General features: G+C 42.0%; 1 protein-coding gene across 1 annotated transcript in view; it reads right to left on the bottom strand.

The window, feature by feature from the left end:
* Positions 1-3,348: 3,348 nt before the first annotated feature.
* Positions 3,349-24,946, bottom strand: part of PARL (presenilin associated rhomboid like) — a 48,914-nt gene continuing 27,316 nt past the window's right edge. The window contains exons 5-10 of the mRNA XM_046658585.1: positions 22,612-22,707; positions 21,118-21,267; positions 19,262-19,332; positions 8,008-8,109; positions 7,771-7,868; positions 3,349-3,669 (exon numbers count right to left, since the gene is read on the bottom strand). Of these exons, the coding sequence (XP_046514541.1) occupies positions 3,558-3,669; positions 7,771-7,868; positions 8,008-8,109; positions 19,262-19,332; positions 21,118-21,267; positions 22,612-22,707 (629 nt within the window). The 3' untranslated portion in view covers positions 3,349-3,557. The remainder of the gene's footprint in view (positions 3,670-7,770; positions 7,869-8,007; positions 8,110-19,261; positions 19,333-21,117; positions 21,268-22,611; positions 22,708-24,946) is intronic.

Raw genomic sequence — 24,946 nt, 5'->3', positions numbered from 1 at the left:
CCCCGCGCCCCGGGCCGCGCCGCCCCCGCGCGGCGTCCCCGCCCCCGCGGCCCTCCCCGCGCCGCCGCAGCGCCGCCCCCTGGCCTGGGGGTAGCCCTCCCGGGAGCGGGCAGGGCTCGGTGACAGCCTGGCGGGGCCGGGGCCCGGGCGTGCACGGCTGGAGCGTGCGCCGGCCGGGGAAGAGCGCGGCTGGAGGGGCGCAGAAGCGGGGATCGGAGAGGAGACCGAAGCAGCCTAGAAGCATTTACAAGTGTCGAACTCGAAAACTGCTTCCTAACGGAACCCGAAGTTCCCTAAATGTTATCTCACGAATCGGATCTGGCTCCCAGACAGAGGCCCGGCCGGCAGCGACTCCTCGCTCACCGCGCTCGGCCAGCACCCGGGGGCAGGCTGCTCGGCGCGGGGGTCTGGTCTCGCGGACCGGCCGGGGCTGCTGCGTTTGTGCCGGGCTGACCCGCGGGGACTCGCAGGCACAGAGAGGGGAGGTGCAGCAACGCGGGATCACAGGGAAGACCCGGGGCCATGCTTCCCAGAGGCCGCGGGTTTGATCCGCCTGTGAGTCACCGACTATTTGTCTTTACGACGTTCAATCTGTGACAACCAATCCAGTCCTCACTGAGAATTGGCATTAGCCCTCAACTGACCTTCCCCGAGTCTCAGTTCCCTAACGTTACAGCACGGCCACAAAGGCTTGATTCAGCTTTCTAAAGCTGCCGCCAATCTTTGGCCACTTCGCTGTAAAAGCTCCCTTCCATCCTGCATGCATTCTTGTTTTATTGGAGAGCCAAGTTTGGGTGATCCTCGCCGCTAAAGGGCAGTCTGTTTAATGCATGACAGTACCAAACAACTCCCTGGCCACACTCTAAGGGCTTCCTGAATATCTGACACATGCCCTCAGCATGCACTGCAGACCGATTACTGACACTACTGAAACAGCATTAATTACCCAGAGCTCCATCTCAAGCGTCTACTTGGATGGTATCCAGCCTGCACCTCAGAGGACAGGACTGCAGCACAGCCCTGGCCAGTCAGGACACAGATTCCACTCCCAAACCATTGCCTGTCTTAGCTGGAAGCCACAGCAAAATGACAACAGCTGCCCTGGTCAGGCCATGGCCCAAGAGGCAGCAGGCGAGGGGCAGACTGTGAAGACACTGGGACATTACACACTGCTCTCCCGCCTGGGGCAAGCTGCCTTGTGTGACCTCTGCGCCAGGGCCCTGCGTTAGCCATCCCAAAGACTGGGGGACTAAAACACCCCATCCTGCAGAAAAATGAGCAGCTTTTCTTGTTTTTATTTCCTCGTTCATCAAACAACAAAAAGCACTTACTGTGTGCCGGGAATAATGCTGGGTGCCTTCGGGAGGTTTAGTGTAGTGGGTGGGAGACACAAGTGTACTAGAAGCGGATAAAGCAACAGTGGAGGGGCCGGGGGGCTGGACCCGCTGCCTGTAGTGAGGGAAGGTGCTTGGGTTGGGCTGGAATACAGGGTCCGGGGGAATAAGGTTCAGCCACAGGCAGCCGAGGCCAGACCACACAGCTGCCTTGGTAGCCCCACTACGGAGTTTAAGTTTTTTCATAGGCAACAACAGGGAATGACTAAAGTGTTTCTGGCACTCTGTGGCCATCTGGAGAAGTACAAGGACATTTTAGAGACCAGCTGGAGAATAGCCTCAACAGTCCAGGTTAGAGATGAGGGACTGAACCAAGACACGGCCACTAGGAGTGGAGAGGGGATGGATTCTAGAAATAAGAGGTGAGAGAGGGAAAACTAGAATGGCTCCCAGGTTTCTAGCTTCCAATTGGTGATGTCACTCCTTGAGCCAGGAGTGGTATTTGAGGTGCCTGCACAGTGGGGTGCCGGCCCCCGGAGCCACACTGGGCACACAGCAGACACATGTGGTATGGAGATACTCAGTGGGTCAGAGCATGGCGTTTGGGTGATCAAGCGTCAGGAGAGAAGCCAACAGGAGAAAGAAAAATACCCTCCTGGGCACATGGGAGCGTAGGGACCATTAGCAAAGCCGTGGACAGGAAGGCTGCGCTCCCAGAGCTGGGGCTGACCCCCCAAGGCCTCTCATGGGAAAACGGCACTCGGCTGTTCAAAGGCTCCAGCACAGAGAGATGTAACGGACACAGACGTGCTTTAGGGACTTGACCCTCTAACTCCTTCCCTAACCATCACAAAGCAGGAAGACACATCTTCACTGACTTTTCCTGGTCTGCCCACGGCAAGACATGAATTCCATTTTGGACTCCATATGGAACGTCCATGTGATCTCAGCCTCCATTCCATCTCTGAAAAACACTTCTTGCCTCCTCTGTATGTCACATAGCTGTTAGCATAACGTATTCAGAAATGTCACAGCAGAGCAGGGACCCCGGGCAGTTCCCACACACGCCCGCCTTGGCTCCTTACTAGCAAGATGAAGCCTGGGTTAAAAAACTCTCTCTCCTGGAAGTGACATTAGTTTAGAACAGAATCCTCTGCCTGGTAAGAATATAACTGGTACTTCACAGTAGAAAAGAGTCAGGCTTGTGGGAAAAAAGATGAAGAACTGCCCAATCCTGGACATCCCTCTGTGCAGGCGTGTGCCGTCACCCAGCTCTCAGCCCGGGAGAGGTGGGTACCACGCCCTCTCCTTTCCATAAGCCAGATGCTCTGCACCCAGCACCTCACAAGCTGGGACCCGCACTGCTCTCCAGTGCAAGGCGCAGATTTGGTATAATCTTTTGAGGTCACCACAAGACTAAAAACTCTCCTGTAAATCCCTTAAAGAATAACTTTAAATTCTTATACTGCATTTCCTAGAAATAATTCTTAATCACGAGGGCGAGTTCCACTACTGTGAAGGTATGATGACGACCAGTCTATTTCAGTGAGATCCTTCAATTCAAAGAATGTTCAAACGCAAGACGCAATTAGGCTCAGATTCAAGCCTGAATTTATCCAAGATACTTCCTTCTAACTCTTAATTTAGCTACAATTTTAACCTAGAAAGCAAAACCTAAAAATAGCTTTTTGTATATGCCACTCACTGCCAGAAAACATTACCTTTCTTAGGAAAATTTAGAAAATACTGCAGCTGTTATTCAGACAATGCCAGGAAGCAGGTACTCTTAACTTTTACCTGCAAACCAACCAAGGAAAGGGGAGGGAAGTAAGAGTGAATGCTCAGCAGAGATGCTGGGAGGCCAATACACAAAAACACGCAGCTCTGGGTTTCAGTCCGTCTCTCCCTGTGCACTCTCGCCAGGTCCACGGCTCAAACTACATCAAATGTTACAACAGACGGCAAGATTCCACGGCAGCATTAGTGCTCTTCAAAAGAGACACACACACTCTAGTTTACAAACTAGAGATACAAACCTTTATTTCACAACTTTGTCATAATTCACTTCTATAAGACATGTACTGGGGACATAGTTTATAACACTTGGAAAGCTAGCTGCTGGGTGTCTTCAGGCGGGAGCAAAGATGTGGTCACTCCAGGGCCGACGCGTTCCTGGGCTTCAGGCAGCACAGACCAGACGCCCAGTATCGTCCCAGCCCAGTGTTACTTAGAGCCACCTCCTTTTTTGGGGCCGTTAGTCCTCATTTCATGCCAGATTTTCACTAAAGGCTCCCTGTTCTTCCAAATGAGTTCATGACCATAAGTAATATACCATCTGGGGAAAAGAAAAACAAACCAGGTCCGACATTCAAACAGTATGACATACAAATGCTAAGTACCATGATATCAAGTTGACATTTTAAAAATTGAATGCCACTGTCATTTACTATCTAGCTTATTAAAATAACTGATGAATTTACTTAATGTAGATCATTGACTTACCTTTAATATACAGAGTACATAAAAGATGGAAGCAGGATGGAACCTGTGTGACTGCCCTGAAGCGTGTAAGCACCACACGCACACACACACACACCCCCCCCCCCCCCCCCCCCCGCAAGTTAAGCATCCCTTTTCCCATTTACAGACACAAGGAACCAAGTCAGGGAGAAAGTCACTTGTACAATGTGCTAACAGCTTCTAAGCGGTTGATCAAGGACTCACCTGCAGGTCAAAATGATTCTAAACCAGGACTCTCTTTATTATGTCAAGTGTAAGAAATGTCAGAATTAGACTTTACTAATGATGGCTATAGGAGTTTAAATGCTTCTTGTCATCTTCCGCCTGGCTACACAAAAGGGGGTCTGCTGATCCTAATTCCCACCTTTTAAAATAAAGCTCTAACCCCCATGCTCCTGTTAAAAACTGCCTAAAAGCAGCCAGAAGCAATAAGCTGAGGAAGCTGAAGCACTGAGAGGTTCAGGAACTTAACTTGCTCAGGCTGCACAACTAGGAATCACCAAAACTGAGACTGGAACCCAAATCTGACTCCAAAACTGTGCTCTAACCAGTGTACTGTTCTGCAGCATCTAGGGAGCATCTACTATAAGCTGAGGAACACAATGAGTGACAAATGAGAAGGGCCTGGCTTTGAGAAGCCCACAGGCCCAGGTACTGCAAGACCAGGCAGCCACCGGAGGGCAGCACAGGCTGCAAATGCAACTCAGGGTCACCTACCTCCCTTCCTGGGCAGGGGGAAAGCTGGGAGGGCTTCCTGGAAGAGGTGGAGTTGACCTGGAATGGCTGTTAATGAAAGCTTTTATTGTTGAAACCTTTATTATTGCCCTGGTTTCCCCAAACAGATTTCACGTTCCCTGAGACAGAGACCAGATTTTGTTGATCTTTGCATCTCCCAGACACCTGACTGAAAACTGCTCTGACTTAGATTGGTATCAGCACTTTATGGGCCAGCCTGGTGGCACAGCAGTTAAGTTCACACATTCCACCTGGGCAGCCAGGGGTTCACCAGTTCGGATCCCGGCATGGACCTACGCACCACTTGGCAAGCCATGGTGTGGCAGCCGTCCCACATATAAAGTAGAGGAAGATGGGCATGGATGTTAGCTCAGGGCCAATCTTCCTCAGCAAAAAGAGGAGGATTGGCAGTGCATGTTAACTCAGGACTAATCTTCCTCAAAAAAAAGAAGAAAGAATAGTACTTTAATGTTTTAACATGTTTTTAATGTTCTGAGTATGTACTTATTATAAAGTGCTTGGATTGTACCTGAATCTTAATATTGACTAAATATAGTTAAAATCTGATCATGAAAATAGTCACCATTAAAATTTTGAAAAATAAAATAATCAGTAAATTTATAGGAAAAAAAGGTCATTTAAAAAACATGCCAATTAATAGGCATGTAGCAAAATTCTTTTGGGCCTAGAGTCAAATTCTGTGGTGAACTTAAACAAGAGAAAAGGGATCGCCCTAAGATCCAAATGCAATTGTGAAATTCTTGCCAGAAATGAATCACTTGTCAGGAACTCCCCACTAACAGAGTGTCTTCCCAAATCTTTGTAACCTACTTATTTCAAGCAAAGAGTCAAATACTCTTTTTCCTTTTTTCTTTTTTTTTCTTTGAGGAAAATCAGCCCTGAGCTAACACCTGCCAATCCTCCTCTTTTTGCTGAGGAAGACTGGCCCTGAGCTAACATCCGTGCCCACCTTCCTCGACTTTATACGTGGGACGCCTACCACAGCATGGCTTTTGCCAAGTGGTGCCATGTCCACACCCGGGATCCGAACTGGCAAACCCCGGGCCTCCGAAGCAGAATGTGCGCACTTACCGCTGCGCCACCGGACCGGCCCCAAAAGAGTCAAATATTTTAAATCTTGCAGGTACATTATTCTGATTACACTTGTAAGTTTAAATGTAATCGGTCATTTGGCTAAATTAAAATTAGAAAAACACTTCAAAATGACCCGTTTCTGGGGTAGCCTTTCGGCAGCAGCAGCCTCACAGTCTAGAGCTCAGTCTGAAACTCGCCCTTTGCGGTGACGAGCTGTGAGACCTTGCACAAGCTCCCTGCTTTAAGCAGTCTCCTTTCTGTACAATGGAATACCTCCCCAGAGTGTGAGAGCATTAAACGAGCCCTCAGCTTAGGCACACAGCACACAACCCATGTACGCGGACGATCACTGCAACAGCACCAGGCAAGGACCATCAAGTCCGGGGAAGGACGAAGTCAATGTGCAGGACACTGATGGAATCTTCACCATTAGGAAACATTTCTAAATCTAGATTAAAGATGTTAGAAAAGACGAATTCTGGACACGACTAAGATCTAGTAAATGAAAGGAGTTGAAATTAGAAACAGCAAAGAGAAAGGATTCCTCTGCTTTTCAGATCCTGGACTTTAAAATGCATTTGATCCAATTATTTTCAGAATGGAAAAAGGTCACCTAATTATAGTTCAGAAGAATAAAAACCTGCTGGGGAGAAGATCCTTTAAGTATACATGGAGGGATCCAGATAAATTTAGAGTTCATAAAACAGAACGCTTTTTTGTAAAAGTCTTTATTTTTCTCACACTGTAATATCAGGTCAGTTTTGACTATTTATAATGTGTTGCTATTAAAGCTAGAACTCACATATGCTATTCTTTAATCATCACTGAAAATTATAAATGGCATAATAGCATTTAGTTCTACCGCCTACTGGGCAAAACTGCTCCACTTAGGGTAAGTTTTTTAATTTAAAAAAAAGGTAGAGGGGCTGGCCCGGTGGCACAGCAGTTAAGTTCGCACGTTCCGCTTTGGCAGCCCGGGGTTTGCCGGTTCGGATCCCAGGTATGGACATGGCACCACTTGGCAAGCTATGCTGTGGTAGGTGTCCCACATATATAGTGGAGGAAGATGGGCATGGATGTTAGCTCAAGGCCAGTCTTCCTCAGCAAAAAGAGGAGGATTGGCAGCAGTTAGCTCAGGGCTAATCTTCCTCAAAAAAAAAAAACGGTAGAAAAATCTAAGTTTTTCCATTGTCATGAAACAAAGTAAAAAGCAGGTAAGGGCAAAGGGCAACATTTATGCAAGAAAAGACAGGCCATTCGGGATCCAGCACATCAGACAGATGACAGAGTCACTACAGAACTACTATGGTCTAAGCAAAAGTCCACTGTCGGAAGCACAAATGGAAGATCCTGTGACTACAATGCAATTGTACTCAATATGATGTGACAAGGGTGGGAAGGCTTTGGGTCTGGGTTTAAATCTCTGCTGTGCTGCTTAAGAGCTATCTGACCTGGGGAAGATCACTTCTGAGCCTCAGTTTCCCGTCAGTAAAATGGGGGTAATAAGAGTATAATGTAAGGACTAGCTCAGAGCCTGCCACACAGCAGATGCTCAGTAAGTGGGCAACACTGGTTGACGATCCCTGGCCTCTCCTCGGTCACACAGCATGCACTCACCCTCTCACCGCAGGCAGAGGAACAACTCCACCCACTCAGTGTGTCTGTCCAGCAACGGGGAGATGGAGGTCAGTGGTAGCGGGGGGAGGGGGGCAGGGGAGAGGAGGCCTGAGAGTGGGAAAGATGATGACACCACAGACTGGGGAGGCTGGGGAACAGCCTCCAAGAGGGGCTAGCGATCACGACAGTTCAGGAGTTGGGGTGACTTGAGGTTGAGGGCAGGGTAAAGGCAGATGGTCTCTCCCTACAAATGACCGACGCAGGGGCGGGCTGATATTCTCACGTCCCACCCCACACGGTGAAACTGGGCAGGGCCAAGGCAAACCATGCTGAGGTTCCCTCGCCCTCCCAACCCCCTCCTGGCCCCACTTCGATCACAGAGCTAACTGCATTACTCTGCCGTCCTTAGGGGCAGGGTAGGGAAATGACCCCAGAAAGCAGTGTAGCCATCAAGTACACTCAAACTTACATTCCAAAGAGAGCTCCCCCAAGATGTGCTGCATGATCAAAAAATTTCCATCCCAGGATCATTCCTGCTGTATCCATGGCAATAATGGCTTTTAGGGCCTGAAAGCCAGCAAAAAAGAAAAGAACTAGTACGACTTTGATTCCTCCAGCATGAACATTTCTAATTTAAGGGCAAGAATTCAGTCAACGTAAAAGCTTCATCCCTGACCCCAGCACTTTGCCTCAGAAAAGTACTCACATTCCCCGCCGTGAACGTGAACATCGGCAGGAAGATAATGGCCAGCCTCCCGTCTGGGATCTTCGTGCAGACAGCTGCAAGGACGGTCATGATGGCACCCGACTGCAAAGTAACACACCAGTGAAAAGGTGACACTCTCAACGTGCAAATGCTTAGTGACTGCAACGTCTAAAGTAGCAATACTTTTTCCAGGAAGTTTATAAGCCACAAATTTCTAGGTGAGCACAAAGCTTAGAACAAGCTTTCAGTTACTAACGTACAAAATATCAGGCAAAGGCGCTCCAAGTCCCTCATGTAGGAACCACCTGGAAAGGATTAACCAAGACAATCAGATGCGCAACCACCAGCCTGGGAGAGCTTCATGAACTGCACGGGAGGCGGAGCGGGGTGTTAAACGTGTCACATGCATCACTGCATTTAATGACATAAAAGAACTTCTCAAACTTCAACAAAGCTCCCCCAAACAGAGTGAGCATGAATTTGCCCAAAGAAACCCACATGCATAGAATTTCTTCCAAGTATAATACTTTACCTTAAAAAAAATCATGTGAAATTTGCATACTACTTCATAATAAAACTAAACATTTTCCTTAAAACCTTTGAGCAAATGCTCTGCTCCAGGAAGGCATGCCATGTTTATCCCATGGCTCTGCATGACCTGCCTCACAGTATCCTCCCAGGGACACACATGCACCAACCTGCTTGAGAGGCACTTCCCTCAACAACCTCGCATTAGAGAATAAAAATCTAAACCTCACAACCTTATGATCAATAAGTCAACCATTTCTTGTTATAGTTGAAATTATAATTGCTGTATAGTTTTTTCTTTTACCATGTGTTTTTCCAGGCTGCTATGTAATCTTCATAATTTCAATTCATAATGGCTATGAAACATCTCCTGCATAAATTATGCTAATTTACCTAACATCTCTTAATGTTAGACATGTTCCCAATTCCTCTAGCTGGCAGAATACTTGAGAAATTGGATAATTTCAAATTCACATTAAATCTCACAATAATTACTCATTCAAACACTTGAGTGCTACTACATACCAGGCATTATGCTAGATGTTGGGGATATAGATGGGAACAAAACCAACAGACCCTGCTTAACGGCGCTTACAGAGTGCAGGAAAGACACAAACAGGTAAAAACAACAAAATATGATCAGCTATGAAGGTGAAGTAGAGCATGCTACGGCGGCACACAGAAGGGAGAACTCAGGGTTAATAAACGACATCAAGCTTTGCATAGAAGGGTGACCAGGGCTTGGCCAGATAAAATGGGAGGAGATGGGAAAAGTGTCCTAGGTAGAAAAGCAGCTTGAACCAAGCCTGGAGGCCAGAGTACAGTAAGGTGGAGGAATGCAAAGAGGCTGAGTGTGGTTGGAGACCTGCCATAGAGCAAAGGGAGGCAGTCGCTTTAGGTTAGCTTGTCTTCTACCAAAATTCTTAGGAGAGACAAATCTTAATCAATTATTAAAAATAATAAAACTACCATGAGAGACATTCTACAAAATATCTTCCCACTACTCTTCAAATGTATCAAGGTCATGAAAGACAAGGAAAGACTGAGAAACCATCACAGACTGTAGGATACTAAAAAGATGTGACAATTAAATGCAGTGTAGTATCCTGAAACAAAAAAAGAACATCATGGAAAAGCTGGGGAAATCCAAATATGGCCTGCAGTTAACAGTAATGTACCAATGTTAGTTTCCTAGTTTTAATAAGTGAGACACGGTTATGGAAGATGTTAACATCAGAGGGCGCTAATTAAACGTACATCTTCACCCAACAACCACCATCACAGTAGAAATGGATGCAAGCCAGGATAATCAATCAATGGATGCTATTTCTGGGTAGGAGAGGGGGGCTGATGAATAGAGTATCAAGATATTTACATAATCCCAAATTATCTTCTCAGAAATTACCTATTAATTTTAAAAAGAAAAGGAAAAATAATTTTACAATAGAGAAGCTGGATAACACCCTAACTAGACATCAAATGGACAAGAGGGAAACACGTAGTATCATGTACCTCCAGCTGCGATACCTGAGAAGGACAGAACATCACTCATGCAGCATTCCAATCAAAAATACACAATCAGAATCTAATCGTGATGAAACAGATTCTACAAAACTGGCCTGAATCGTTCAAAACTGTTAATGCCATTGGGGGGCGGGGCGCGGGGGGGGGGGGGGGCGCGGGGGGGGGGGGGGCGCTGTCCAAAAGTGAAGGCAACAAAAGCAAAAATAAACAAGTGGGACTACATCAAACTAAAAAGCTTCTGCACAGCAAAGGAAACCATCAACAAAATGAAAAGGCAACTTACCAATGGGGAGAAAATATTTGCAAATCCTATCTGGCAAGGGTTTAATATCAAAAAGTGCTCAACATCACTAATTGTCAGGGAAATGCAAATCAAAACCACAATGAGGTATCAACTCACACACGTTAGAATGGCTACTGTCAAAAAGACAAGACATAAGTGTTGGTGAGGATGTGGAGGAAAGGGAGCCTTTGTGCACTATTGATAGGAATGTAAATTGGTGCAGTCACTACAGAAAACAGTATGGAGCTTCCTCAAAAAATTAAAAATAGAACTATCCCATGACCCAGTAATTCCACTTATAGGTATTTATCCAAAGAAAATGAAAACACTAACTCAAAAAGATATATGCATCCCCATGGTCACTGCAGCATTATTAAAAATAGCCAAGATAGGGAAACAACCTAAGTGTCCAATGATGGATGAATGGATAAAGAAAATGTGCTAGATATACATATACATGAGATATTATTCAGCCACAAAAGGGAAGAAAATCTTGCCATTTGCGACAACATGGATGGACCTTGAGGGCATTATGCTAAGTGAAACAAGCTAGACAGAGAAAGGCTACTACTGTATGATCTCACTTATGTGTGCAATCTAAAAAACAAAATAAGAAACAAGCTCATATATACAGAGAGCAGATTCGTGGTTACCAGAGGAAGGGGGCGAAATGGATGAAAGGGGTCAAAAGGTACAAACTTCCAGTCACAAATAAGTCCTGGGGTTGTAATGTACAGCATGGTCATCATAGCTAATACTGTGTTGCATATTTGAAAGTTGCTAAGAGAGCAGATCTTTTTTTTTTTTTTAAAGATTTTATTTTTCCTTTTTCTCCCCAAAGTCCCTTGCTACATAGTTGTATATCTTAGTTGTGGGTCCTTCTAGTTATGGCATGTGGGACACTGCCTCAGCATGGCCTGATGAGTGGTGCCATGTCCATGTCCAGGATCTGAACCGGCGAAACCCTGGGCCACTGAAGCAAAGCGTGCGAACTTAACCACTCGGCCATGGAGCTGGCCCCAAGGGAGCAGATCGTAAAAGTTCTCATCACAAAGGAAAAAAAATTTTGTAACTTGGTATAGTCACAGATGTTAAGTAGACTTCTTGTGGTGATCATTTCACAATATACACAAATATTGAATCATTATGTTGTACACCTGAAACTAATATAATGTTATGTCAGCTATAGCTCAATTTCAAAAAAAGGCTGTGGAAATGTGTCAGCTTTTAGAAGACCAAAACGACACGACAACTAAATGCAGTACAATAGCTACAAAGAACATTATTAGGACAACTGACGGAACTAGAATATGTTCTATAGATTAAAGTATTGGTATATATTGGTATAATATATGGTACCGATATATACTGGTATAACAATTAAATCTTTTGAATTTGGTAACTGTACCATGGGATATATAAGGATATTTGTGTTCCTAGGAAATACACACTGAAGTATTTACGGGTAAAAGAGCATGAGGTATGCAACCTACTCTCAAACGAAGCTGGAAAACAAAAAGCACAGGTACATAGAGAAAATGACAAGTAAAATGTTGCAAAATGTTTAAAAGACTGGTGACTGGTTCAAGAGTATTTTGCAGTTTTCAAAGTGAAACACAGACCTAAATGTAAAACATATAAGTAAAAACTTTTAGGAGAAAATTCTTTGTGACTTCAGATTAGGCAAAGATTTCATAATTATGAGACCAAAAAGCATGATCCATAATAAAACAAAGTAATAAATCAGACTTCATATAAATTAAAAACTTACATTCTTTGAAAAGACACTGTTAAGAGAAAAGATAAGATACAGGCTAAAAGAAAATATCTGCATAACAGAAAGCTAATAAAGGACTTGTATCCGGAATATATAAAGAAAAACAAAAAAGAAAAATTTTTTTAAATAGGCAAAAGACTGAACAGACACTTCAGAGAAGATATATGGATAGCAGATGAGCACATAAAAAGATGAGCAACATCATCAGTCATTAGGAAAATGACAATTAAAACCACACCGAGATATCACCTATTACAAATTAAAAAGACTGACTGTACCAAGTGTTGGTGAGGATGTGGAGAAACGGCATCTCACACACTGCTGGTGGGAAAGTACAATACTATAACCACGGTGGAAAACAGTTTGGCAGTTCCTTAAAAGTTAAATATGTATTTACCATATGATCTGGTCATTCCACTCCTAGGTGTTTATCCAAGAGAAATGAAAGCATACATCCACACAAAGAGTTGTACACAAATGTTTGTGGCAGCTTTTTTATAACAGCCAAAACTAGAAACAATTCAAATGTCCATCAAGTGAATGGATATACATATTATGGAATATCCATATAATGGAATATTATTCACCCATATAAAGGAATACATTACTGAAACCGCAACCACATGGATGAATTTTAAAATAACTGTACAGAGTAATGGAAGCCAGAACAAAAAGGAGTATATGCTGTATGATTCTATTAATATAAAACTCTAGAAAATAAGTACAAATGAATCTACCTTGACAGAAAGGAGAGAAGTTGTTGCCTAGGAATGGGGTGGAGGAGCAGGAAAGACAGGCTACAGAGGGACACCAGGAAACCTTTGGGGACAATGAATACTTTCACCGTCTTGAGTGTGGTGATGGTTTCATGGGTATCTACATGTCAAAACTTACCAAATTATAAACTTAAGATATGTGCACTTTTTTGCATGTCAATTATACCTCAGTAAAACTGAGAGTTTGTTTTGTTTTAAGACTTGAGAGTCCTTTATACTATTCCTGCAACTTTTCTGTAAGATTTAAACTATTTCAAAATAGGATGTTACAAAAAGACACCTAAGAGAAAAAGGATTCTTAAAAGGTGCTCCTATAATTGACTGTAATTAAAAGGAAAGGTTCCTACTTTTTCATTTTAAAAAGGTTATTTATGCAAAATAGTGCCTACTTCTCTTAATCACCAAATGTTTATTTAGCATCTTCTATGTGAAGGGTTGCTTCAGAATACAGGATTATTTTAGGTTTACTGATACTTCAAGAAAAGTATGATGAGTTCCAGGGATCCCAGATGTCCCCAGCCCCTACTAACTAGTTGCCAGTTGGCCTAAACAGGGAAACCAGCTCAAGTTGCACTCCTAGGAATGGGCTGGGCTAACTGCAAGATGGAAAGATAGCAAGAATATCCATTGGAACGAGAACTTAAGATCTGAGTTAGGTAAGTGGACAAAGATAACCCAGTGCTTAGCCTGAAAAAGTTAAAGAACAACAAGGAAACAATAACCTCAACTACATATTAAAGGGGATAGGCTGGGCGTCAGTGGTAACTGCCAATTTTGTAGTGAGGGTTAGGAGTCATAATTCTACATTCTGTATTTAATTCCATATTCTGTGACTGTCTGCTATTGTATATGGACCAAACTGGCTTCTGTGCAAGTCTGTAACACACGGGGGTCTTCTGAAATCCCGACTTCCCTTAACAGAGAGATCACTGGTTTTGTGGAAACACACACATGTAGGCACACAGCCACCAGAATTTGTTCAACCTTTCCCTGGTTCCCTACTCCATGTCCTAGAAGAGTCACAGCAACTCCACCTCAGAAGATGGCTGGCTTTTTCCCCACAAAACTCGTAGGTCACAGTTCCTCTAGGGTGAAGCATGTTACACTGTCCATGTTTCTACTTATTCTGGAAGGTTTATTCTGGCTGGAACTTCAACATCTGCCCCAAAAATCTAGCAGCATATAAGCAGAGTAGATGTCCACGTCACTAAGATTTGAAAGTGAACAGCAGCCCATCACCCTTCAGGCCTTACAGCACAGGTGCAACTTCAGAGTCCTAGGTTTACTTTCAAACAAAACCAGAAAGGTCAACTCAACAAAACCCAGAAGAAATCAAGGTGAAACTTTATTTTCTGAGAAAAGAATAAAATAACACTTTTAGCAAAATGAAGCGAATATAATTTGATTAGTTGATGTGAAAGATGATTAAAATTCTGTTAGGTCCCTGTAAATTACTTCTCCATGGATGATTATATTTTCCATCTAAAGAGCTTGTTACAGATATTTTAATATTAAAGAAAATCCTCGTTAGCTGTGCATTCCTATGGAAAGCCAGTTTCTTTGTAACTATAACTAATTGTATTTATTATACATTATTTTAAAGATAGGAGGCAGTTCCATTATCCTTCTAGAATTTTCTCAAAGGGACCTTTATCTATGCAAATTTAACCATAGTCATGTGTCTGAATAAATTGCAACTCACTTTTTTGACAAATGTTAGGGCCCACCGCCATGAAGAGAGACATTATTTTCATCTTTTCTAGTTAGAGGCTTTTAAGAATATAATGAAAATGGGCCCTTTCTCCTCAGAAAGATCTCACATTCATATATATTTCAGATGCAATCACAGAGAGTCAGGAATCTTGACCCATGAAGACCCCAGAGGCCTGCCCTCTTGGTTAGAGATGAAGATCTTTCATTCTCCACCAATAATTTCTTACGTACACTGGCTGTGTACTTGTAATCAATATACATATATAACTTTTTACTTATTTCCTCAGTAAACGATTTTCAATATCTATATAATTTTCATATCTATCATATTAACAATTTCTATGTGTGATTTTTTTTGCATTATGAATTTAAAAGAATTTGCCCTAAGGGGCCTTCTGCTTCCCTTAAGCTAAGTACAGCTAAAATCCCTGGGCTATATATATAGGTAAAACAAACATAAGACTCTGAAAACCTGAGAGAGGAAGGCACACTAACTAGGAACCTGGGGATCTACAGAATGACACAGCAGTGAGTTCCCTGGGTTTTCTTTTAGCCTCACATAGCTCAGACTGGGCTCTAGAGAGGCTCATAACCCAGAAACATCTATGAACTCAGAGAAAACACGTCTACACCCCCAAAAACTGCCCTCTCCAGTCAAAGGACCAAAAAAGACTTCCACCCTTGCAGACTCTAATGAAGCATCCCAATACCCCGACAGGGTGGTGTCAGAGGAGGTCACATGGGTAGCAGAGAGACAAGGTACCCTTGCTCTTCCTAGCCAGAGTGGTAGTAGCAGAGGTTGACTGGCAAGCCTGAACTCCCAGAACTCCCTGCCCTGCCCTGCAGTAACAAGAGCCCTCTTCCCACCAATGTCAAAGGAGGCTGAGTGGAGAACCTGGACTCCCACCCTCACCTGGCAGTAATGGTCAGTGTACCCCCTTTGCTCATCAGATGGGCCTGCTAAAAAGTAGATTTAAACAATATTCAAAGTCTTATAACATCTAAAATGTCCAGGTTTCACTTAAAAATCACTCATCATACCAAGAACCAGAAAAATCTCAACTTGAATGAGAAAAGACAATTAATAGACACCAACACCAAGATGACACAGATGTTAGAATTATCTCACAAGCATTTTAAAGCAGTCATCATAAAAATACTTTAACGAGCAATCACAAATACACTTGAAACAAATGAGAAAACAGCACAGAGATAGAAAGGCTCAGCAAAGACAGAGAATATATCAAGAACAATGTAAACTCTAGAACTGAAAAACACAATAACCTAAATAAAAACACTCAATGGATGGACTCGAGCAGAATGGAAAAGATAGAAAATGATAAGTGAACATGAAACAGAACAGCAATTACCCAATCTGGACAACAGAGAGAGAACAGACTTAAAAGAATTAAGAGTTTCAGGGACTCATGAGATTATAACAGACAATCTAACATCATGTCATCAGAGTTCCAAAATAAGAGAATAAAAAGGGTGAAACTAAAAAAAGTATCTGAAGAAATAATGGCTGAAAAGTTCCCAAAATACATAAACCTAGATTCAGGAAGCTGAGCGAACGCCAAACAAGAAAACACACAGATATCTATGACAAGACATACAGTCAAACTTCTGAAAATTAAAGACAAAAGGGAAAAAAAGCCTTAAGAGCAGTAAGCGAATCAACTCCTCACCCCATATAGGTATTATAGCTATTAGAACAACAAGGGATTTTTCTTCAGAGAGCACGGAGGCCAAAAAGAAACAGCACAACCTTTTTCAAGTGCTGAAAGAACTCTCAGCGTGGAAGTTTATCCAGTGAAAATATCCTTCAGAAACAAAGGGGAAATCAAGACATTCTCAAAGAAAAACTTAGAGAATTTGTCACCAGCTGACTTACCTAAAAGAATGCCTAAAGAAAGTTCTCTAAACAGAAAGAAAATGATAGAAGGAAGAATCTTAGAACATCAGGAAGGAAGAACAATGGAAAAAGGAAAAATTATGCATAAACACAACAGGCTTTCCTCCTCCCTTGGAATTTTCTAAATTATGTATAACGATTGAAGCAAAAGTTATAACAGTGACTGGTTTTCTAAATGTACGTAGAGGAAATATTTAAGACAAATAGATGAGAATTTGGGGGAGAGTATAAAGACAAAAAGAGAGGTACAGTCCTCTTCAGTTAAACTGGCAAAATGACACCACCAAAAGCCTGTGATAAGTGATGTATATATATCACAATACCTAGAGCAGCCACTAAAAAAGTGATACAAAGAGATATACTCCAAAACAGTATAGGTAAATCAAAATGGAATTCCAAACGAATCTGCTTTAGTGACCATTTTATTTAACTTACAACCCTGTAAGGAAGAGACGAAAGACACTTTCCTAACTTAGTAAGAGAATTCACTCTATGTACAGGTTAGGTCAGTGACAGTGAAATCAACAAAGTTATAGCAAGCAGGTTATCATAACATTGGTGAGCAAATTCAGCCTATGATAAACGATTTCCAACTTCAAGTGAAAAAGATTTCTCTAAAATTTTAACAAACGCTGTTTCCTACAACCAACATTTGATTGATCTTTGCCACCTCAAGATTAAGGGTTACATTTCACAGATGATAAACTTTCGAAAAGCAGAATATTAGAGAAAAGCTTCCTGCCAGTAACTAGTAACAAACTCAATTTTTAAATGAGATTTAGAATATGCATAGCTCTAACCAAACAAAACCCCTACCAAAACTAGTCAGTATTCCTGCCCGCTATGGTAATTGACAAATATTCTTTAAGTCTCTTTCATCTTTTAACAAAGAATATGACAAAGCCAGTAAGACCAATACTTATTTTGTCTTTCTTTTTTTTCTAAGATTTTATGTTTCCTTTTTCTCCCCAAAGCCCCCCAGTACATAGTTGTGTATTTTTAGTTGTGGGTCCTTCTAGTTGTGGCATGTGGGATGCCGCCTCAGCATGGCCTGGTGCCATGTCCGCGCCCAGGATCCAAATCGGCGAAACTCCGGGCCGCTGAAGCGGAGCGAGCAAACTTAACCACTCGGCCATGGGGCCAGCCCCCAATACTTATTTTCTAACACAATTCTGTCAATAGCATTTTCCCCCCAGATTTCTCATTAAAAATACCATTATACCTGGTGATACAATTTGCTTTAATTTTAACCAAGAATAAATGAAAGTATTTGAGGATAATAATTTTATCCTGCCGTGGCTCTATAAGATTTTGATGACTGAATGGGAACTATCACTTCCACATTTCTTACTACATGCTCCTTACTATACTAAGCACTCTAAACACCCTTAGCATTGCACATCATAAATAGGACATGTCATCCTCATTTTAACATGGGGAAAGTGAGGTCCAGAGAAGTTAAGTAGTATGTCCTGGAAATCACAGATAAGCAGCAGAGCTGAGCTTCAAACCCAGTCTAATTACAAATACCATGCTGTCACACTGTTCATCTTGGAGTTGTTTCTTATCTGTAAAATGGGAATAACATAAAATGCCCTCCCAGATCCTCTCAGCTGATAGAAAAATCTCCCCACCCTCAGAAGGCCCAAAGTTCTCTAGAGAAGACTCAGCCCTTTCAGTGTGTACTAGATGTGTGAGCAATGTTTTCTCCCCAGCTAGACTAGACTGGAGGTCGCAGTCCACTTCTGATTCATCCTAGTGGTCTTCATTGCCTTCACATAACAGGTCCTTAGTTGGTAAATGAGATCAAGAATAGGACTTGAAATATCTAAATTATATCACAACTAAATTTTATATAGAAAACAAACGTTCCATGAGGGAAAAAAGGAAGGCTTAAGCTAAGAAAGAATGTAGGTCACAGGACAAGATATAGGCCTCATTAGGAAAATTATGTATATACAAATCTGAGGAACACATAATTACGGGTGATTATGTTACATAAGGATTCTTTTCCAAAATTGGACCTTTTAAGAGTTTTTTTAAAATATGAAATTCCCTATCTGAACGCATTTAAGTGCATTAGTATTTAAACATGTATAAAGCAAATGTGTAGCCTTTAAAGAAATATTACGTAAAGATTTCCATGTGCCTAGAAATCTGCCATTAAACTCAAAAGAAAACACATTTTTAATTTTTTTTTTAAGCATCTGGAACATAGCTCCTGAGGGCAGGAATTTTGATCATTTGTTCACTGGTTGTATCCCTATCTCTATTACAGTGCCTAGGTAGTTTAATATGCATAGCAGACACTCAAATATTGACTAAATAGGAGGATACAGCACCAGATTCAAATTTGTAATTAGTTCGAATTCTCCAATGCTAGATTAGGCTCTCTGGATGGAGACTGGAGATTGGACACCCATTGTTCTCACTACTTCTCTTGATACGTACTCTGTTCCAGTAAGTATGTATAAATGACCAATGGTTAAAAGTTATAGCCTGAAATTTACAAGGCTTTACAAATGTACAAATTATAAATTAGATATAGATTAGTTAATAGCATTATTTAATGTTAATTTCCTGGCTTTGATAATTGTATTATCATTTTGTAGCTAACAATAGGGTGAAGGGTATATAGGAACTCTTCGTATTAATTCTGCAACTTTTTTCTAAGTCTAAAATTATTTCAAAATGAAGTTAAAAACTAAATTAAAAAAATTTAAGTTAGAAATACTTACTGCACCAAGTGATGGTCCATATCTTCCTGTGGCAACTTTACACACATAACTGACAAAGGTGGAAATAACACCTGAGAAAAGTCACATTTCAGTAATTTTAGTGAGGTATAAAAATGGTTTCTATTTCTGATCTCCACCCCATAGAGACTAACATGTCAGGTTTCTACCTGGGTCCCTACAAGGTACAGGCATGAATACTTATCCTGCCTTATCTCTTCAGGTATTTTATAGGGAAAGAAAAGTGTGATCTACTGTACAACTTGCTGAGTAACGTAAGGTCATTCACTTTACCTCTCAGTTATCATTTTCCTCATTTATAAGATGAAAATAAACCAGTTCCCAACTCACCAACTGTCTGGGAATCCTCTGGGCTGCACTCCAAACACTGAATCAGAATCTCTAGCGTGGGGTCAGGGAGTCTATACTTTACCCAGCTTGCCGAACGATCCTGCTGCAGGTCCAGACTAGATGATCCTTTACAGTTCCCTTTGGCTCCAATGTCATCTGAGCTGAATGTGGCTCATTTTCTTTTCTTTTTTTTGGAAGATTAGCTCTGAGCTAACATCTGCTGCCAATCCTCCTCTTTTTGCTGAGGAAGACTGGCCCTGAGCTAACGCCTGTCCCCATCTTCCTCCATTTTATATGTGGACGCCGGCCCCTCATGGCTTTATGAGCTGTGTTGGGTCCGCACCCCGGGATCCGAACTGGCGAACCCCAGGCAGCCGAAGCAGAGCATGTGAACTTAACCACTACACCACCAGGCCGGCCCAAGTGTGCCTCATTTTAAAAAGCAACTTCCTATAGAGCAGGACTTAATGGCACCTGAAACAGACGCTGTAAACCTACAGCAACTTAACTAGCGCTTGGGGTAAAAAACTACACTCATCTTACAGGGCAAAGAGTGCTCAGCTTCTAGTTTTGAGGCACTAGATGTACAGGATTATTTACTTAACACTAAGTACTCACTCGGGCCCTGTGATAGGGGTTTCTATTTAATCCTTTCTACAACCCTAAGTAGTATTATCCTCAGGAGGTATATTTTTTTCTGCAACATCACACAGCTGGCAGCAGAAATAGGCTCTGAACGTAAGTCCTCTGTCTCCAAGCTCAGTGCTTTTTTCACCACAACATAACTTCCAGACATACTGTTTCTAAATGAAGGGATTTTAGAATTGAATTTTTATATTTTGTGGTTTTAATTAAGCACATTTTACAAACAGCTAAGTAAAATTTAACTGACTAATTGCCAATTTAGCAGCATCTAGGAACCTGGAAGCCTGTCTACCATTTCCTAGTCGAAATAAGGAAATGCTGCTATCTCTAAGATCACAACTGAAATGGTTCCATGCTAACAACATATATGCTTCCAACAAAGACAGAATGAACTCATTCTTGAAAATCTTACCGGATAGCTCTGATCTAATGTTTTCTGGAACTGAATACACTGTGGGAAATGCACTTAAGGTTATTTAACGAAGATCAAAATGACTGAGACAGCCGGGAAGCCTGGGAACCGCAGATCTCCAGTGGCCTGAGCTAAGGGAACTGAGGCCTAGTAAGATAAAACGACGTGCTTACATTCTACACCAAACCTAGCGCCTGTCCTGCCTTAAATCCTGCTTAATTTAAAACTAAACATACCGAAATTATTCTTCTCAGAGGGAATCAGCAGAATCAGAAGCAGGAAAGACAACAGCCCCATCAGTCTGTCGTATCCTCTACAGACCATTAGAGAAACAAGTATGTACTGAGCGTTTTCTGCGTGCACAAGGTGGCTATCATCACTCCTTTTGTCCCTGCTCCAGATGGGTGAGAGCGCTTATACTCCGACAGGCCCTGAGGTTAAAGCTGATTACCTGCAGATAAGTACACTGCCATGAACTGCTCTTGACCCAGAATGTTCACTATGCTGGAGGAGAAGCTCCACAAAACATACATATTTGCTGCCATGTGAAACAAGGAGAAATGACTGAATGTTGACAGCAACATTGGAGAACAAAGGACCTCTACAAGAGAAAGAAAAAAAGTCTGGTAATCGTGGAACACACAGTCAGCAAAAATTATCTATTTTAAACTTTTTTCAGCATTGTCATGAAACAAATCAAAAATGAGAAACAAAAACAGAGCCAATTAAAAGCTTAAATAAGATGGTTTAAAATAGCATTTTTCAGGGGCTGGCCTGGTGGTGTAGTGGTTAAGTTCACACACTTCACTTTGGTGTCCCAGAGTCTGTAGGTTTGGATTCGGGGCACAGACCCAGCACCGTTCATCAAGCCACATTGTGGAGGCATCCCACATAAAATAGAGGAAGATGAGAGCTCAGCAACAATCTTCCTCAAGCAAAAAGAGGAACACTGGGGGCCAGCCCGGTGGCACAGCAATTAAGTTTGCACATTCCGCTTTGGCAGCCTGGGGTTCGCGGGTTCAGATCCTGGGTACGGACCTATGTACTGCTCGTCAAGCTATGCTGTGGCAGGCATCCCACATAAAATAGAGGAAGATGGGCATGGATGTTAGCTCAGGGCCAATCTTCCTCAGCAAAAAGAGGAGGACTGGTGGCAGATGTTAGCTCAGGGCTAACTTTGCTCAAAAAAATAAGAGGAAGACTGGCAAAAGATATTAGCTCACAGTGAATCTTCCTCACACACACACACACACCAAAAAAACAGCATTTTTCAGAGTGGTAAGAAGCTGTCTTAAGTTTCTTTTCTACTTAGTAAACAACCAATAAAAATTCTCAGTTAAATGAAACTAACTTGTTCTTACATCAAATGTTAGTTAGAAAAAAGAATTGGTAAATTATTTCAATTATAGATATGAGTTGTATATACATAATAGTTTCCTCAGAAAGTAAACTTGTAGTGGGCCGGTCCCGTGGCCGAGTGGTTAAGTTCGTGAGCTCTGCTGCAAGCGGCCCAGTGTTTCATTGGTTCGAATCCTGGGTGCGGACATGGTACCACTTATCAAGCCACGCTGAGGCAGTGTCCCACATGCCACAAGTAGAAGGACCCACAACTAAGAATATACAACTATGTACCGGGGGGCTTTGGGGAGAAAAAAGGAAAACAATAAAATCTTAAAAAAAAAAAGTAAACTTGTAGTGATCATGGATCTTAAGTCTTGAAAAAACATTCAGATATCTACTATGTGCAAGGCACAGTAAGGCTACCTGGGTCACGGCGATAAGAGAGATGAGGTCCTGTCCTCAAGGAGCTGACAGTCTAACCTCTGGATTTTGCTTACGATTGTTGACAAGGAACTCATCTTTTTCATAGCATTTCAATTCAAATAAAGCATATTTCTTCCATATTATCTCTACCTCAAAATAAAACCACACAAGTTAAACTTACTTGAGGCTGGATTGGATGTGAAATATCTGACCATTGTCCTCTGGAGAGAAGGTACTCTCCATAAACAGAATACAAAAACATTTGCAGCTATGATACCTACAAAATAAACATTTATAATTTTAGAGAGATTAAAAATAAGAGCAAAGAAAGCCTGATCAAAAGTCTACCTGAATAAGATTTTCTACAACAATTATATAGAAGTATTATATACTTGGGGGGGGAAGTGAGCTAAGGAAAGTAAGTGAAATCAATGTTTTTAAGTATCAAAACTGTCAAGGGTTAATAAAGTCATAGAACTTCTGGAAAACTGCAAATGATCTAGGAGTTAATTTCCTTCACTCAGATCCATATTTTATTTCTTCAGAACAGTTTACTCTTCTCAATAAACAATAAACAGATCTATAATTATTGCTTGAAAATAGCCAAGCCAAAGCCAGAAGTAATGCACAAAATTAGGTTCTTCTGCCGAGTAGAAAAGCTATATAATATCACTTCTTTTTCCACAGGGAATGGTATGCTTCTTAAACCTACGGATATGGATAAAGACGGATGTGGGAGCTGGATGACTGTTTTATTTTTCTGCAAGAACTGACGTTGCAGAACTACCACTAAATTGAATAGGTTTATCTAATGATAGAATTAACTATTTAGTTACATTTTAGGGAAGAAATTAAGCTATTCTTGAAAAGTACAAACTTTAAAAAATTCATTGACTTTATGTACCACACCTCCTTGCACATAGTAGGCGCTCATCTACTTGAATTAAAGGAATTAATCAAAGGAATTTAAACATTTATTGATTCCTCCAGTCTCTTTAGGCAACAGGCAACTAGCCCTCCCAACTTCTTCAGCGACAATTAGGACTGATTCCAGCCACACCCTGGTAAGAGGATTTATTTTAGAAGACACTCGTACAGTCCCTGCCAGCTGCTACATCGCAGTTACCTTTGGCTTCCATATTTGCTCACTCTGTAAGGCTCTCAGCTATCCCCTGGCATTCCAAGTCTATCCAATTTTTGCTTTCCTGCTTGAGAGCTAAGTAGGAAAGGAAGTTACTATTTTTCATAGATTCTAAAACATTTTTCCCATTTTAATATCTGAAATCAGGATGCATCTTACAGTTGGTGGTGTGTCACAGATGAATTGGCAGCATTTTTTCCTTTCTCCAAAGCACATTCAATAGTGTTTTATTACATTTAACTGAATTGATTCTATCAATTTTACCAGATGTCTTACCATTAGGAACTATGACAGCTATTATACCATTTTTGGTAAATAACTAACTAGAACTCTCTCAAAGATGATGAGAAGGACAGTATTTATGAAAGAATGGGGAGAAAGGGTCATAAGCAAGGCAAGTAAGAGCACTGTGTGTACCTTCCACAGAGGAGCATAGAACCCTGGCAGGGGAGGAGGGCGGACGAAAGGTAGAGCCTCCTCAGAAGGAGAAACAGACCTCTGGGGGTTTATCCCAAAGGAAGGGAGCAGTGATTAGTGTTGCCTGGGTTCTTTAGTTTCATTTGGGAGAGTTAAACATCTTTACCACCCAGACGTAGTAAAGGTCCAGGTTGAAATACATAGCTATTGACATCTCAGGGTAAAGACGACCTGAAAATAGTCTGGCCCCAGGTTTCCATGATCATAAAGATAGTCAGGGCTTTGCACTTTGTTTCAACTGTAGTTCAACGCAAAGAGAGCTCCTGATCCTGCCTGCTACACTGAAAAACGGCCACTACTCTGCCTACTCTGCCAGTTCCACAGATTACTTCCTGAAATCGGTGACATACAGCACACACTTCTGGAAACTGTAAGCACCACAGCACTGCAGAGAAGTAGAGAGCATACCCGGGGTGAAGAGCTTACAACTAGGGAAAAGACTTGAAACAGGGAAAGATAACTAAGGATATCATTGTTAACACTGCCAAGTTTCAACCCAAATGCAAGAGGCCTTTCTGGTAAATTAGGACAGAATATTGGCACCGGAACACACTATATTCAAACCCCTCACTTCACAGACCAGTGGCATCCTATCAGTGAACAACTGACCATACATGCCCAAATTATGTATACGAACCACTATAATTCATTATAAAACACACGAACTAAAACGAAATCAGAAAAGTAAAACGCAGCTATTTTCTTCCTTGCATATCCCATTTTGAAGGCCAATTACAGACGAGAAAACTGAGGCTCTAAGAGGCACAAGTTTTCAGAGAGCCAAAGTCATGGCCAAGCCAGAATTCCTAATCTAGTGCTCTTCCTACTAGACACAGAGACATGGGTAGCCCAGAGGATTTCTTCTGACCTTGGCCACTCTACAACTTCAGACACCAGA

Source organism: Equus quagga, chromosome 4, assembly GCF_021613505.1.
Source record: "Equus quagga isolate Etosha38 chromosome 4, UCLA_HA_Equagga_1.0, whole genome shotgun sequence".
Taxonomy (NCBI): Eukaryota; Metazoa; Chordata; class Mammalia; order Perissodactyla; family Equidae; genus Equus; species Equus quagga.
Note: the sequence above shows the minus strand (reverse complement) of the source record. Positions and strands in the feature narration are given on the sequence as shown.